This window comes from Carettochelys insculpta, chromosome 31 (genome assembly GCF_033958435.1).
Source record: "Carettochelys insculpta isolate YL-2023 chromosome 31, ASM3395843v1, whole genome shotgun sequence".
Classification (NCBI taxonomy): Eukaryota; Metazoa; Chordata; order Testudines; family Carettochelyidae; genus Carettochelys; species Carettochelys insculpta.
In genome coordinates this window covers 4,180,892-4,196,833 of record NC_134167.1, presented here as the reverse complement: position 1 = coordinate 4,196,833, position 15,942 = coordinate 4,180,892, and the positions used below count along the sequence as shown (strand labels likewise).

Here is a 15,942-nt window from a genome sequence, read left to right as displayed (position 1 = left end):
TTAATTCATATTAAGTTGGCCCCCCAGTGATTTGTGGGCCTTGGGCTGGCCTGCAGCATAGGTGAGAACTCACCTAGGGAGCAGATGTGATGGTTCTAGATGGTTTGTAATTTAGCTTTGATCTCATCAGTATTTTTGGACATACAAACCTGAAATTCTTCTATGTGTTCTGTTCCCTACAAGACAACTCTTATGGAAAACAATGAGCCAAATTCTGATCTTTGTTACACCAGTGTCAACAAAGGACCTCTCTGCTTCAGTGGAATTATCCCAGATTTACACAAGGATAAATGAGATCAGAATTGGACCCATGCATCTATTTCTAATTTTTTAAAAAAGCGTCTGCTATGCAGAGAATAGAGATTCTTGTTTGAAAGTCACTGACGTCTAGGCTTCTTACAAAACAAAATTTAACAAAGGAAATCATATGACAATCTCACATTCATGTTTGGCCAGAGCTAATAAGCAGACCCTCAAAAATTGTTTTCTAAACCTAGAAGAGGGGATCAGATTTGGGCAAAATGAGTTCTCTCTTCCTTCCAGTTAATGGGTGTAACAGACACATTCAGGGGCTTACTATTGCTGCAGAAATGGTGTGGGTGCTGCGGGAAAAAGCAGCACCCATCTTCAGCTTATTGCTCTTCACTTCAAGTGTTAACATGCTCCATTATTCCAGTTTCATGGCACAACAGATGTAATGAAGGAGCCCATCATTTCTGAGCGTCTGGTTTCAAACAACACCTTTATCTTTGTGTGTGAAAATGAATATGACAGCAACAATTTCAGCTAGTGGGATTTTCCCTTAGGCCTGGAGAGCCCATTTTCATTGCCTATATACCTCCTCTCCTGCAGAGGTGTTAAATTAAAGCCCTGAAACATGAAGGTTTTTCTGTTTTCACTTAGCTCTAGTGAGGTGATACCTGAGGCTGTTTCCTAGCAGGCAGCAGACAGTGACAGGAGCCAAGGACAGTTCTGGTTTTTACAGAGCCAGGGCTTGAATTTGAAAAGCAACTTCAGATTTTTCTCTAGGAAATAATTGCAGGCCCCATTTTATGGGGTCAGATAATTGGCTGTACCATAGTTTGACATGCAGCTGCTTGGCTACCTACTGGAAATCAGGTACTTAGACATCTTGGCACTATAAAGAGGATGTGTCTGCAAAATTGTGGCTGAGCGTATCGCCGCATGCATGCAAAATTGCAAGTATTTCCAGCCCCTGGCATTTGAAAACCATAGACCAGTCCTTGAGAAAATCGTGAGAGTGGCCTAAGAGCACGAGATTTTTTTAAAATATGTTTTGTGTCTAGGTTTCTGAGCCTTTGGATTGCATTCAGGTTTTGTTGTCAAGCTTTTCTCCAAAATAAAAGGCAGAAAGATCCTTTTTTCTTTTAAATTAAAAAAAAAATCGATGAAATCTTATGCAATCAGGATCCAGGAGATGGGGCTTTAAAAAAAGCAGTAAATATCTCAGAAAGTTCAATAAAAATCGCAAGAGTTGGCAATACTGATGTGCAAAGAATGAGATGAGGTGGCATCATGGCCTTGCAGGTCAGATGAAGAAAGGCACATTTGTTCTCAATAGATTATAGCCCCGATGGGAAACAAAAGGCTTCACCAGCCAGAGCCTGGCCATGCTAGGGTTAGAACCCATCTCCTACCAAAGGTGTTTAAACCCTGGATGCTACTAGTCAGGGTTCAGCAGCATTTCCCTCCTCTTGCCCTGAGGAACGGTGTGAGTGACAGTCTATGGCAGAGTTCTTTGCATGGGCGTGGAGATGCCAGTGTGGGAACTGGCAGGTGATTGTGGACTCAGCCAAGGTAGGTTTATATACAGTAAACAGCAATCTGTAAACAGCAACTGCCGCCCCTGACAAGAGCAGGAAACTGCTCCTGTCAGGGGCAGCAGCCTGACTCTTGCCACCTCTGATAGGAGCGGTTTCTTGTTCCTGTCAGGGGTGGCTGCCACGAACCAGCCTGCTGCCCTGACAGAAAATTCACTCCTGCCACCCTGCCAAGAGCTGTTTCCCCGTCCCTGGAGCGGCAGGGATCTGGGAACCAGGCAGCAGCCTGGCCCCCAGCTCCCCTCCGCTTGCAGAGCCGGGAGAGTGAGCAGGGCAGCAGTCCTAGTTAGTTTCCTTGGCTCCAAGGAGTGGAAGGGAGCCAGGAGGCAAGCTGTCCCAGATTTGGCACCCCTCCAGCGGCTAGAGCCAGGAAACTGACCAACGCTGCCGCCCTGGTCAGTTTCCACACTGCAAGTGGAGGGGAGTCAGGGGTCAGGCTGCTTGCCTAGTTCCCAGTTCCCCACTGTTTGTGGGACCAGGAAACTGACCAGCTGGTCAGTTTCCCGGGTCCTGCAAGTCGCAAGCCAGGGCTCCTTGCCACTGGGAGCCGGCAAACCGACCAGCCCTGCTGGGTGGGTCAGTTTCCCAGCTCCTGCAAGCCCAGGTGAGCTGGGAACCAGGCGGCAGCCTCCCTGCCATCTCCCCTCAACTTGCATGTGGGTTACGTGGGGGGCGGCCGAAACCCAACCCCCGCATAATTCCAGGGTGTACTGTATAGGGAGATGTACCTATCTGGGGAACTTCAGAGGTTCGGTCCTATCCGCTGCCCTCACAGGACTTATCGTCATCCCCGACAGACTTTTTTAAACCTATGTGCCCTAGACCCCTACATGGCCCCCTCGCGGGCTGAGCTCACAACCCTGGGGTTTAGCCGGCCAGCGCGCAAACCAGGAGTGCAAGGCGCGTGACTGGGATACTGAAGAGTCTGGACCCCTCGGTGCTGTGCGTGATGTGCCCGTTTATTTCCTTTGTCACCCTGGCACGCTAGTGCCCTGCCTCAGTTTCCCCCCGCCCCCGCCTTCGCCTTCGCCTTCACGCGCCGCTCGCTCTCTTTTCCCCATTGTCATGGGCGCCCCGCACAAAAATGGCGCGCCCCCCTTCCCAGGCCAGAGGTCGCCCCTCACAAGCATGGCGGAGCGCTCGTCTCTCCGCGACGAGCGCGAGCCCCACACAAAGATGGCGGCGCGGCCGGAGTCCTTCCGGGTTTGCTGCCCTGCACAAAGATGGCGGCGGAGAGGCGCATGCGGGTGGGTTAGAGTTGAAAGGTCAGTGTTGGGGTCAAGCTTCTTCCTTGCGGGTGCTGGTGGAGGCCGAGGTAGGTAATAAGGGTGGGGATGCATGTCTGGACTGGGGGGTCGGAGCCCCCGTGGGGTTGTGTCTGGATTGGAGGGCGGTGTCGGAGCCCAATTCTGGGGGTGCATGTCTGGATTGGGGGGGGGGGGTGTCAGGGCCCTGGGTGGGGTTTCACCTCGAGCTGGGATTGCGCTCCCTAAGGGGGTATGCCTGGGGAGGGGGTGGGACTGCAGGCTTCTGTGGCGGGTGTGAACCTGACTATGGAGGTGGGGCTGCATCCCTGGATGTAGGATGTGAAGCCTAAGCGCCCCCCCCGCCCCATGGGGGGTGCTTAGAAATGAGGGAGCCATGAAAGGGAAGGGGTCTGAGACTCTTGCTGGTGGTGGGCCTGAAGAAAGGGACAGATCATTCCTCTGTTGAGAAGAATAGTTCACGGACTCTGGAAGGTTATTGAGCCTCTGCCTGTGGGGAAAAGCCAATGGGTCAAAACCCCTGTGTAATGAGAGGGATCTCAGCCCCTGTGCAGCAAATGTCCCAGACGAGAGGAGGGTCTGAGTCTTGATATAGTGAGGACTAGGTATGTGGGCCTGATTTCTGACCTGGTTAGTGGAGATGGTCCAATCCAGCAGTTAATTCACTGTCCTCGTGATTACATTTATTCACTTTTCTCCCATTCAGAACAAATTCCTCCTCTTCCTGACTAAACTGTGCCTGTACAGTGAAGGAGTTACAATAGCTGTAGCACCACCTCCTTTCTGGCTCAGGAAACAGATTTTCAGGTGTCAGCTTTTTGGGGTACTGGAAACGTCAGCCATGTTGTTTCCTCTGATGTTTCTCCCTAGATAACTAGAAAGGATGTCAGAGGGAAGTTCTGGCAATGATGGTGGAAACCCAGGTAACCTCCGACCTGGACTCACTGGAGCACGAGGGCTGATAGGGAGGAGACCTGCCACCCCAATTACTCCTGGGCGTCTTCCCTCCATCCGTTCCCGAGACCTTACCCTTGGAGGAGTAAAAAAAGTAAGTGTCCCCTATTGCACAGAAACGATTAGCCTTCTGACTTTCTGTAGCCAAGCGAGTGACCTGTAGAATAAACTTGATCTCATTTTATAGAACCTAATCATGCACTTACCAGGATCAGTACCACTGACTATATCCATGCACGATATGGTCTGTAATTTTCTTGAATATGATCAAACACACAAAGTCTCTGCTCCAAAGGGTTTGCACCCGCAGCACACTTGCTTGCATCCTGTTGGAGTGATGCTTTCTTGAGGGAGCCTGCTAATTGTTGGTTGTTCTTTTTTGGAGTCTGGTGAAAGATGCTTCCTCCTGACAAGATAGAATTTAGAGACATGATTTTTATTACTATAGTTTCAATGTCAACTTGTCATGCATCTTTGTGCCTATCTTGAATGGAGAAAGGGACATAAACAGATTCAAGAAGTGGGTCTTACCCATTAAAGCTCATTACCTAATACATTTGTTAGTCTTTAAGGTGGTACAGAATGACTTGTTGTTTGTGAAGCTACAGATTAACATGGCTACCCTTTGAGACCATTGATCTTTTTGGTGTTGTTTGTTTTGCAGAAAACTTTCACCCCCAACATAATTAGCCGGAAGATCAAAGAAGAGTAAGTGGCCCCATTACACTGGCTCAGTGGAGTGGGATGTGATGGTATAAAACAAAAACTGTGTATTGGTTGCTGTGCACTGTTGAACAGCCTCCAGTTCCACCCCAGAGTGGTTGCATTGCAGTGATTGCTATAGACAAGTTTGCAAAATATTCTGGCATCTTCTGAGTGCACGTAATGGCTCCATTAGATGGGAGTGTGAATCACATCAAGTGTGTTAGGTTGCTGCAGAAGCACATTAAGCAATATGCCATCAAAACTTTTTCTCCCAGGCCAAAAGAGGATCTCTCTATCAAGAAAGAGAAGAAGGAGAGAGATCGTGATCGGCAGCGAGATGGCCATGGGCGAGGCAGAGGGAGACCAGAGATCATTCAGTCACACTCCATTTTCGAGCAAGGCCCAGCGGAAATGATGAAGAAGAAGGGTACCGTTAGCAGGACTTTGTGCAGCACTTATGGGTACCCAGGGTGGGCTGGAGGTTACTCCAGAAGCCACTTTTCCCAGAGTCTCCCTTCTGCTTTCCTTCTCCATTTTAGAGATGACTTACAACTAAGGCCAGCAGTGGTGGGAGATGGCTGCATTTTGGTGGCAGCTTTGAATGAGCCCCTCTGTCCAGCTTGTGTGTGTCTTTGTGCCAGGACTGTTAAAGCACTTGTGACTGAAAGGTGATGTCCCTGGGTAGACTGACACTGATAATGTCTGTATGTAAAAGTTGAAAATATGATCTGCGGTTTGGATGGGCTCAGTGATCTGTGTTGGGGTAAGAGAGCTCTTCACCACAAAGTTACCTATTTGAATCCCACCTATGAAAGTCCTCACTGTTCATCTTCAGTGTGGTGGGTCTCGGGGTGGCTCCTACTGGGCAGATGTCTGTATTGCACAAAGCACAGAGGGACGTCCAGACTGGAGACTGTTCCCTGGCTGGAGAGTGAGGAGGTCTTATTTTCACAGCAGTGTGCGTTCAAGCTGGAACACGAGTGCGCCCTGACCTGCCTCCCATGTGTGCACACACACCTAGCCCAAGTTAAATGATGCTTTAAAGTCAGGCTAGCTAGCTGAGCTCTGTGTGTGTGGGAGAGAGTCTTGTGGGGGAGGTAATGGATTGATGTTCAAGCTGCTAATGCACCATGGATGCAGCAGGCTAAGTTACTCATCAACTGCTGGTGCAAGCGCTCAGTGTGACTTGAGTGTTTTGCATTGTGACCACACTCACTCAAACTGAGCTGTAGTAACTTGAGAGAATTGTTGCAGTGAAGACTAGCCCTGAGCTACCCTCTCTTCCCAGAGGTGCTGTTCTTTTGAGCCAGGGTGGTGGCGTGTTGGCAGGCTCATGTTGGGGAGAAGCTTGCACTGCTTGTTCTGTTCTGGAGTTGAACACGGGATCACTGTCTGCAGGCCTCTGAATCCAGAACCACACCTAGAGAAGGGAGATTGAAGTACGCTGCTTAGTAAAGGGGTAATCCCTGTTCCAACACGTCACCCCTGCATTCTCCTTCTCTTCCACACAGGCACCTGGGATAAGACTGTGGATGTGTCAGACTTTGGACCTTCCCACATCATCAACATAAAGAAAGAGAAGAGGGAGACGGATGAGGAGACCAAGCAGATCCTGCGTATGCTGGAAAAGGATGACGTAAGCCAGGCTGGGAGGAGGGGGATGGCACCATCTGGGATTCAGGGCTATGGTTCACCAGCCAGTTGGAACAGACGAGCCTGGCAGGGAGGAATAGCTCAATGGGTGGAACATTGGCCTTGTAAACCCAGGGCTGTAAGTTCAGCCCTTGAGGGGGCCTTGCAAGGGTTTGGGGCATGTTAAATTTAAAAAAAAGGTGGTGCTTAGTCCTGCCGTGAGTGCAGGGGACTGGACTCAATGACCTCTTGAGGTCCCTTCCAGTTGTATGGTGTATATGTGAGTAAGGTCCTCTCCCCTCCCCCATGGGAAAAAATGAGGGTATTTAGTCCCTCTACTTTCCAGGAGTCCCCAGTTCCAGCCCTGTCAGTAGGACATCCAGGGCCTGGTGCCAGTTTCCCCAGAGACATGGCTACAAGCTGCTCCCCAAGAATCAGTTTCTCTGCCCAGCAGAGGAGGCTTCAGGCTCACCACTGGTTACTTGTGCAGAGGAGAGAATACTTAAATTGCCTGATCCTGCAGTGGTCACAGACAGCTCCCACTGACGCCTGTGGGCTGGGCTTGTACACAGATCAGATCAAGCACTCCTGTGGATGAGAAGGGACATAAGATGGTAGTACAGTAAACGCTTGATTTTTTTACAGACCCCAATTTAGTGGACTTTGGGAACCACGAACATTCCCCCCCATTGTTCCCAAAGCCTGCTGGCGTCTGTAAAATCATCATCCTCCCCCACCCCAGAAAAAAAGTTGAAACGTACCTCTGCCACAGCCTGGAGGCGCAGCCACCACCTCCACAGGAGCCCCCGCATGCCCCTTCCACCGGGGCGGGGTGCGTACACAGGCAGATTGGCACTCGCATACACATCCCACCTCTGGTGGGAGAAGCGTGTGGCGGCTCTGGCAGCAGCTCCTCCAGGCTGCATGGCAATGGAAGCTGCCAGGCCATACAGCGGCGGCTCTGGTGACTGGCAGGTGTGGGTTTTGGGGGTTTTGTTTTTTTTTTTGGGGGGGGGTGTTAACTGGGGCTGGGGGAGTCGGGGGGGCAGTAAACCCTCTCATTTAATGAAGCTTTGGGAATAATGGACACCCCTGCCCCTGTTGGTCCATTAAACAATGGTTTACTGTGTCTGGGAATGTGCAGGACTCCCAGGTTCTATCCTTAGCTCTGCTGTCAACTCCCTTCCCTTCAGTGCCTCAGTTTCCCTTCTGTGAAATTTGGTGGCAGGGATGGGGAATGATGGTGCCTATCTGCATGGCGGTTGGGAGGGGTGGTTTGCCTTTTATCTGAAGTATTTGCCTTCTCTTTGTCCAGTGGTCCTCATTTAGTCCTGGCTGGCATTGCTCTCCCCACCTGATGCTGAGGGATGTTCTACCTTCTGACTCTTCTCCCACTTCCCTCCTTCAGTTCCTTGATGACCCACGTTTGAGGAATGACATCCGGAACAAGCCAGTTCAGCTGCCCTTGGCCCACTCAGGCTGGCTGTTCAAGGAAGAGGGAGATGACCAAGAAGATGTCAAGCCTTGCATCTCCAACATCGGCACCAAAGAAGAGAAGATGGAAGTGGATTTGCCTGCAGTGAAAGGTACTGGATCCAAATCCACAGCAGTCAGACTCTGTGCAGGGATCCCTGTGGGGATACACCCCAGAGGCGAAGCTCACCAGCCCTAGTTACAGCCTCCCAGCATGGATGCCTGGGGTAGGGGAACATGGCGCTAATTGGTGCCAGTGTACTTACAAAGTCCAAGCGTTAAGCTAAGATTACGGGGTGAGGGGTATCCCCGGGAGAACTCCTTAGCAGGTCTCATACATTTGGTCTGGCCCTTCTGCTACCCTCCCCGCTCTGTGAATGGGAAGCAAAGGCACCTCAGGGGTTCCCTGATCAGAGGAGGGGCCAAGTACAGCAGTTACAGCAGGGGGAGTGAAACCCCATGAGGATGTGACCATGACCATTTCCAGCATCACAAAAGGTACCAAGTTGTCTGAGTCTGTTTGCTGTGACCCAGGACGGTTCCTGTCTCCAGCCCTTGAGAAAGGAACGGACACCACCCAGAACCAAGGCTTTGCTGAAGAGCCTCAGAGTGCAGCCCCAGCATTAACTGTGGTGAGGTGGCTGCTCCCAGTGCATGGGAAAGTGACTTTTGTCTTCGCGGCGGAGTGTGGATAACCATTCACTGGTAGCCAGCAATCATGTCTGCACCCCAGTGATTTTGTCTCTGTTCTTAGTGAAAGAGGAGCCCCGTGATGAGGAGGAGGACTCCGAGCCTCCACAGGCTGTCACCAAGCCATCCCACGCAAAGGCACCTCCCGGCTACCCGCAAGACATCTCTGTGGCAGAACTGCTGCAGCACCTGAGCCTGGCCAAAGAGGAGGAGCTGGTCTTCCTGCAGCTGCCAGACACGCTCCCTGGGCAGCCACCCACACAAGACGTCAAGCCCATCAAAACTGAGGTGCAGGTTGAGGAGGGGCAGATGGTGACGGTGAAGCAGGAGAAGAACCAGGTACATGATCAAGTGAGATATTCCCCCAACTGTGGGAATGAGATGGAGACAGTAGCAGGGGACAGCTTGCTGAGCATCACCCCGAGAGTGGGGCTTTGTACATATGTGGAAGCTAGGTGCCAGAGGAGTACAAAGACTCAGGATGCCTGTCAGCAGAAGTCCTAGGTAAACTCTAGTAAGAGTTCAGCCTGGTGTGCCTGTGCACTGGGAGGAGGTGCAATGCAACAAGGGGCAGAGTCTAAACTGGCATTTCTGGGGGGGGGTGGCGGTGAGAGACGTGGGATGGGATGGGATGTAACGTAACGGGGGTTCAGGGGTCCCCACGCTCTGCATTCCAACCGCAGCCAGAAGTGACTCACTCAGCAGGTGGAAGAGAAGGTTTATTAGGTGAGAGAGATGCAGCCTGGTACACACTTGTCAGCACAGCAACCAGAAGGGTTCAGTCTGATCTGTGTTGTCGGGAGGAGATCCCCCAGAAGGAACCCTAGGCCTGGAGCCCTTGCTAGGGCCCAGCCTATATTTGTTGTTGCTCTCCAGACTGCCGCCCCCCCCCCACCCGCCCTTAAACTGCCTACCTCTGATAGCGGGCTCCACTCCGTTCTTTGTTCAGGGACAGAGGTGTTACCTGACAGCTTAGGTGACAGCCAGCAGGGGGTTATCCACAGCCTGTCACTCAAACCCACACTCACTCTCTTTCTATATCACATGGGGACATGCATTCAGTTTTAAAAATGCTCCCCAAATCCCTACACTGGGTCCTTCAGATTCTTGAAGCAAGCCCCCAGGATTTCATTGGTGCAATTTCTGCAAGCAGCTCAGTCCACATGCTGGCTCATGGTAATTCCTACTTGGAAGTATCCCAGATCCATTGGCCTGTTGAGCCAGGTGGCAGGTGTGCTTGCAGCCTTGGCATGCCAGGAAGGCCCAGGTTTGAAGGGAGGCTGCTTTGTTAGATACTGATGGAACTCATGATAAATTTACGAAGAGGCAGTAAGCATCTCTCCAATGATATGGCACATGTGAGCCTCATTGCATGGGGGTGGACGTACATCCTACAGGTCCTCTTGCTCCCATTTGGAGAGACTCATTGCAGCAGGGGCAGCTGCACCACTCTGACCCCCCCACTGTTTCTCCGCAGGAGGCCAAGCAGGCTGACAACATCTGTACCCTGGCAGACCTGCCGGAAGGGCAGGTGGGGAAGCTGCTGATCCGCAAATCGGGGAAGGTGCAGCTGGTTCTGGGAAAAGTGACTCTGGATGTGACCATGGGGACGCCTTGCTCCTTTCTGCAGGTACAACATGATCAGCGCCCAGCATGCGGGGTAAATGGCTCGTCCTTGCATCTGTGATGAATGGTAGTGGTGGTAGAAGGTGACACGTTGGCAGCCTTGGGAATGCTTCCTCCTCCCCCAAACGCATTCTGGATGCCCTGTGTCTTTTGAGAGACACCCCACCACCCCCACGCCCGTGATGGGCAGGTACATTCAGTCCAGGGCTTCTTGACTAAGATGGCTAGTGAGACTGGTTTTGTGATCCATGATGCCTGTCTCTATGGTATCTTAACACCATCTTTTGGAGCTGCTCGGAGTTGGGCTATGGCTCCAGAACTCCTTTCACGTAGGGCCCACCCAGCAGCCCTCGTGTAGCAGCACCTTTCGTCTGCTTACTTCAGCCAGTGCCCCAGAGGTGCAAGTTTCTGTATCCAAAACTCATTTCCCTGAGCCATCCACTTGCTGTGCCTTTGAGGACTGAGAAGAGCTGCTGCTGTCCGACTGGGGGTCTGGAAAGGGCCCCATGACCCAATGGCTTATTGCATCCATGCCCCAGTGCTGGCCATGCGAGAATGATCTTAGAGCAGGGGTGTCCAGCCTCTTTTTTTTTTTTTCTTTTTTTGCAGGGGAGACATGGCTATTTCTTACATGTTCCGGGGCTGAACATAAAATATAGCCCCAAACGACTCCCCCAGCCCCAAATGCTCCCCCCCCCCCCCAAAACAGTGCAGCAGGGGCGGCTCCCTGCTGTGTTCAAAGAATAGGACTCAATTTAATTGGTTTAACTTCCAGATCCCTCCTGCTGGCTATTAAACCAATTAAATGGAGTTCTACTCCAGTGTTTCTCAACCTTTTTTTTTTTATAGAGTTCCCCTTTTTCAAAAGTACCCCACTACCCACAGTTTTCAGCTGTGTAGCCCCAGCTCTCCACTTTAACCCAATCCCCCTCTGTCCTCCAGAGCCAAGCACCGCCCAGCCCACCCCTGTTCGAAATAAATGCCCTCCCCCAGAGCCAGGCACCATCAACACAAACTGAATGTGGTGGCTTACCAGCACTGCCACCATCTCAGGAGCTGGGGCTCGCGCAAGTCGTGCTGGTTGGGACCTGTGCCGGCCGTGTTGGGAAAAATGGCAGCACTGCCAGCAGCTTGGGCCAGATTAAAAGGCTCTGCGGGTTAGATTCTGGCCCACGGGCTGTGGGTTGAACACCCCTGTCTTAGAGCCAGTAGATGGAAGAGAGAAGTCCCCTCATATACTTTGGGAGAAGCTGGGCTAGGGGAGCCTACAGTTTAACAAGGATTTTTGCCTACTCCCAGTCACTTCCTGGCTGTGTCCGTGACCCTCGCACTGGGGATGCTGGTGCCCAGGTAGCCCAGAGTGTAACTCACTCCTGTGATGGGTGAGGGCCAGGATGTTAAGCTACAACTTTGATCTCTCCAATAGTCCAAGATCCATCCCCAAGCCAAGTAGGTACAATCTCTTTAGTTACTCGTGGGCAGATAGTCTCTAAACAGAGTTGTTTTTAATGGTTTCTCCTGTGTTGTTGAAAGGAGCTTGTATCTGTGGGCATTGGAGACAGCAGGACTGGAGAGATGATCGTCCTGGGACACGTGAAGCACAAGCTGGTGTGTTCCCCAGACTTCGAGTCCCTGCTGGAGCACAAGCACCGATAGGAGACCAGAAAGAAGGGGCGGAGTTCTCTGTGGTACACTCCTCTCCTTTGTGGAGGGTCAGGACAAGTGGTAGCGACTCACAATCCCCAGAGCTGGGCTGCTCCTCTTGTCAGCCTGGGACTTCGGGACCCAGTTCAGGTTCTGTTCTGGCTACAGGAAGCCGGTGCGTGGCCAAGAAGGATTTCCCATTATGGCCATGCAATGACCTCTGTGCCACCACATTGGCCACGGGCATCTTGCACTGCGAAGCCTCCTCTCTGTGTTCTCTGCTGGCTGTGCTCAGAGTAAGGGGAGTTAGGGGGGGCCCTCCCATCCAGCTGTAGCTATAAACAAGAATTACAGGGGACAGGTGCACTCCTGTCTTCACTGGCACACGTATGCACATGTTTATACTGTGTATAGATAAACTGTTCCCACCCTGCATATATAGAAGAGCTCTAGTGACTCCAGCCTGTGCCTGTGGCTCCAGCTGTGGATTTGAGCCAACTGGTGTTCAGGTTTGAAGCACAGGTGAGGTGTGCCATAGCCTTTCGGTACCCAAGAGGGAGATTCCCTTCACCACTCCTGACTGTGTGTGAGCCTTCAGCACCTTCCCATATTCATCTGCCTGGCGTTACCAGAGTCCCTGCATCCAGTCACTACCATTGGGCTGAAAGAGGATAGGTCTGGGGGCATGCCAAAGCAACTCCAGCTGCTTCCCTGTGGTTGAGTGAGCTGCCCCTGCTGCCCTCTCGCACCCTGCTGGAAGAGCCCAGAAACCAAGCCCAGGGCCCCCTCCTGGAGACTCTTAAACTTTCACCAGTAATTTTCCTTTGGGCAGAGATACAAAGTGACCTGTTGCTGTGGGCTCTCTGATTTGCTAGTGTCAATACCCAGGCTGCAATTCTGCCTCCTTATCTGGAACAGCCTGTGTATATAGAGGATGCCTGTGCTGTAGTTAGATGTGGCTGGCCAGTGCCAGCTGACTCTGGCTCAGGCAAAGGTGTTGCAGTTGAGACATGCTGTCTTGGGCTGGAGTCCAGGCTCAGGGTCCAAGAGCCTGGGCAGTTAAATAGTCTTACAGCCTGAGCCAGCAGCCACGGCCCAGCCACGGGTTTTTATTTACAATTTAGACCTTCCCTGAGGCACTACTCTTGCGGCAGGATATGCAGTAATTCAGGGGATTGCTTTCACATCTCCTAGTCACTACCCAGAGAAAGACACTGCCTCTCATCTTTGCTTAAGTTCCTGTAAAGGGCTAGGCCCTATGCCTAGTGAATGTGTGGTTCAACTTTGTGGGGGAATGTCCCCCTACAAAGGTGTGAAGCTGAGAGCTGTTTGCCAACATCTTGATAGTTATTTGAACTCCTGAAGTGCTGTTGTGGTGTGATATGTGCGTTGTTTACATTTTCCAGCCCATACAGCTTGGAAACCAAGGAAGAATGTGCCAATAATTTCACCAGTTGCCTGTATTGCTTTGGAGAGAAGTTTAAAATTAAAATGTGGCCTTGGTCTAAAACGCATTCCGCACCCTTCAAGCTCTTCCACTTGTTCCTGTTCATCTCCTCACCCCAAAAAAGAAGAAAAATGTGGGTGGCTGCTGATGTAACAAGTCCCCAGTGCATTCGTTGTATAATTGAAGCTGTAATGAAACAAGCCAACACCATCTGTGTTCCAGGGCTGCTAGATTCTGGAGTACTCTACAGAAACCACTTACTTCCATCTCTTTGCTGATTCTTCAGACACCCCTAACTCAGCAGAAGATAGCTGTCTACCTCCCGCAACCACTTGCGCCAATGGAGTCGCTTCCCACTGGGACGGTGCTCTGGGAAAACCATTGGCTTGTTTGTGCAGGCTCATTGCGGTGGAGCCAAGGGGTGAGCTGCACTTGCTGCAGAGTGGTGGCAAAGCTGCTGGATTCTACCCAGAACATTGCGTGGGTTGTGTGTGAAAATCCAAGTGGAATAGAAGTGCTTCTGTGTGCACAGACAATATAGCTGCGTAGACTACAGCTTACTCCTAGCTAGATAAAGCACTTCTCTGTACTACTAGTGGCCACCTTTCCCTATCGGTCTGCCCTCCTAGCTCCCTGCAGTATTCAAGCTACTGTTCCTCAGAAGTATCTTACATGCTTTTTTTAACTAACCTTTGCTAACCCTCTGTCATTAGCTAACAAGTTGGCAGTACGGTCACAAGCTGGGGTAAGAGAGTCTGCATCTGGGCATTCCCTGTGGGGGGTTTGTCTTCCCTCCTCCACTCTGCTCTTCAAGCCTGTTGCCTGGGATGGGCTTGGTATCCTAGTCTGCTCCATCCCTAACTCTTGTACAAGAAAGATTACTTACCCATACTGCTGTAGGAGGCAAGGAGAGTCATCCCGTAAATATTTACTAACTGGTTAAAACAAACAGCCACTCCTGGTGCTATCCTGTGGTAGAAACCTTGTGAAATCACAAGGCTTTATCTGATGGTAACATCAAAACATCCCACTCTCTGCAATGCAGAAGGCAGTAGTACAGTCTCACTCATCCAGATAATTAGCTTTATTGGCACTGAAAGGTAGGCCTGCATGCTGTGACAGATCAGCCTGTTAGAGGTATGTTTGGCTGCAGCTGCTAAGGCTGTTGACCATCTTTTGACTGGGCTCTAGGGTTTAGTGTTACCTTGTCTTGAACAGGGGTAAAAGAAGGTAGAAAATACCCATATTTGTAAGCACAACTTACTTCTAATAGTTTGGCTATTTTCAGATGTAAACCCCCAGCACGTGTGTGGCTTCAATGTGTGTTTCTGAACCTTTGTGATAACTAGGCTTGCTGGCACTGTCAGGGAAATCTTAGGGTGAAGTGCCAATCATGGAGAAACACTGTTCTACCCAGCTACAGTGGTCCAAAATGTATCTATTATTAGGAATGCATACTTGTTGGGGATCTCAGAATCTGGGCATTGTCTGTACTGGCAGAGTTGCACTGTTCCAACTTGTATTTCTTACATGTCAAAATATCACAGTTTAGGCTCACGAGCAACTAGCTATTGCATTGTCCATTACAAAGATAGTGAAAGTGTGTGCATATGACAGCCGAAGCCGTAAGCGAGCCCTGTTGTTGCAGGGCTGTTCAGCCTCTCAGGAGATCCTGAGGGTTGCTGTTTGTGTCCTCTCCCTTTTCTATTAGCCAATTGGCTGCTGCCTTGCATACGGGGTGGGTTTGGCAAAATGCACCTGTAAAACTGCCCAATTGATAGAATCATTCTCTGAGGACTGACTTGCCATAGGATGCTATCACTTTAGGTGTTGGTGGCCAGAAAAGAGCGCAGTTAATAGAGTGCTTTAAGGGCAACAAGAGCTGAGGGGGGCTACGTGGAGCAGCTGGAGGTGCTGCTGTTCTGCAGATACCAGAGGAAAGAGGAACTCACAGCCAGGGAAGGAGGTCACTCAGGATGTGTCTTTATTGGTGCATTGTGTTCTTGATGTAACGTGCCATCTTGAAAGCCTTCAGGTTCAGTGTTCCTCCCTGGATCCCCTTCTGGCCTATAAGAATGAGGCACACTGGGCTGGCCAGGGCGACAGTAATGGCATGGGTGTAGGTGTCACTGCTCTCTTCTTGCTGTTTGGTCCGGAGATCCATGGTGTAATTGTGGGTGTCGTCCGTGTAGAGATTGTCTCGAATCACCAGACACCTGAGCCCACCTAGCGTGGCTCCTTTGGTGAGAAGGGTGTCTCTGTTCCTGCCCAGGAGCATTCGGATCTCCAGCTGGGTCATGTTTGCCAGAACTCCACCTGGGTGAGCAGCGAGGAGCTGCTGGTGATCCACGGAGATGACAGCTGCATCCCAGCACAGCCCGTCTCTCATCAAGCTGCTTACGTACTCGTGCCAGCCTGACATCCTGTGGTCAGTGGAGCAGTCAGCGCAGCTGTGCCCACCTTGCGAACAAGGAAAGGAGGGGAGGAAAGATCCTCTTCACTTCTTGGGTGGCCCCACTGTTCAAACCTCCACCGTGGTCTCCGCATACAGTCTCTTCCCATGAATGAATAGCTTATTTCATGCCAAGGGAAGGGAGAGGCTCTGACTTACGGGGACATTGGGCTTGGGAGGAAGCACACAATGTAAATCCCTAGAGCTCACCAA

General features: G+C 51.1%; 1 protein-coding gene and 1 pseudogene across 2 annotated transcripts; one reads left to right on the top strand and one right to left on the bottom strand.

Annotated features, from left to right (window-relative positions):
• The first annotated feature begins 3,079 nt into the window (after positions 1–3,079).
• On the top strand, positions 3,080–13,344 carry POLR3D (RNA polymerase III subunit D). Of its 2 annotated transcripts, XR_012642978.1 has the most exons (10): positions 3,080–3,156; positions 3,977–4,154; positions 4,725–4,768; positions 5,041–5,192; positions 6,277–6,401; positions 7,806–7,983; positions 8,625–8,899; positions 10,038–10,190; positions 11,486–11,635; positions 11,720–11,859. XR_012642978.1 is itself a non-coding variant. In XM_074981910.1 (9 exons), exons 2-9 carry the CDS (start codon positions 3,990–3,992, stop codon positions 11,840–11,842), a joined length of 1,215 nt encoding a protein of 404 aa, XP_074838011.1. In that variant the 5' UTR covers positions 3,080–3,156; positions 3,977–3,989; the 3' UTR covers positions 11,843–13,344. The 2 variants fall into 2 exon arrangements, 1 of the variants encoding a protein (XP_074838011.1); XM_074981910.1 differs by lacking the exon at positions 11,486–11,635 and having other exon boundaries at positions 11,720–13,344.
• Positions 13,345–15,261: 1,917 nt separating this feature from the next.
• Positions 15,262–15,699, bottom strand: LOC142004126 (profilin-2 pseudogene; annotated as a pseudogene).
• Between the last annotated feature and the right edge of the window lie 243 nt (positions 15,700–15,942).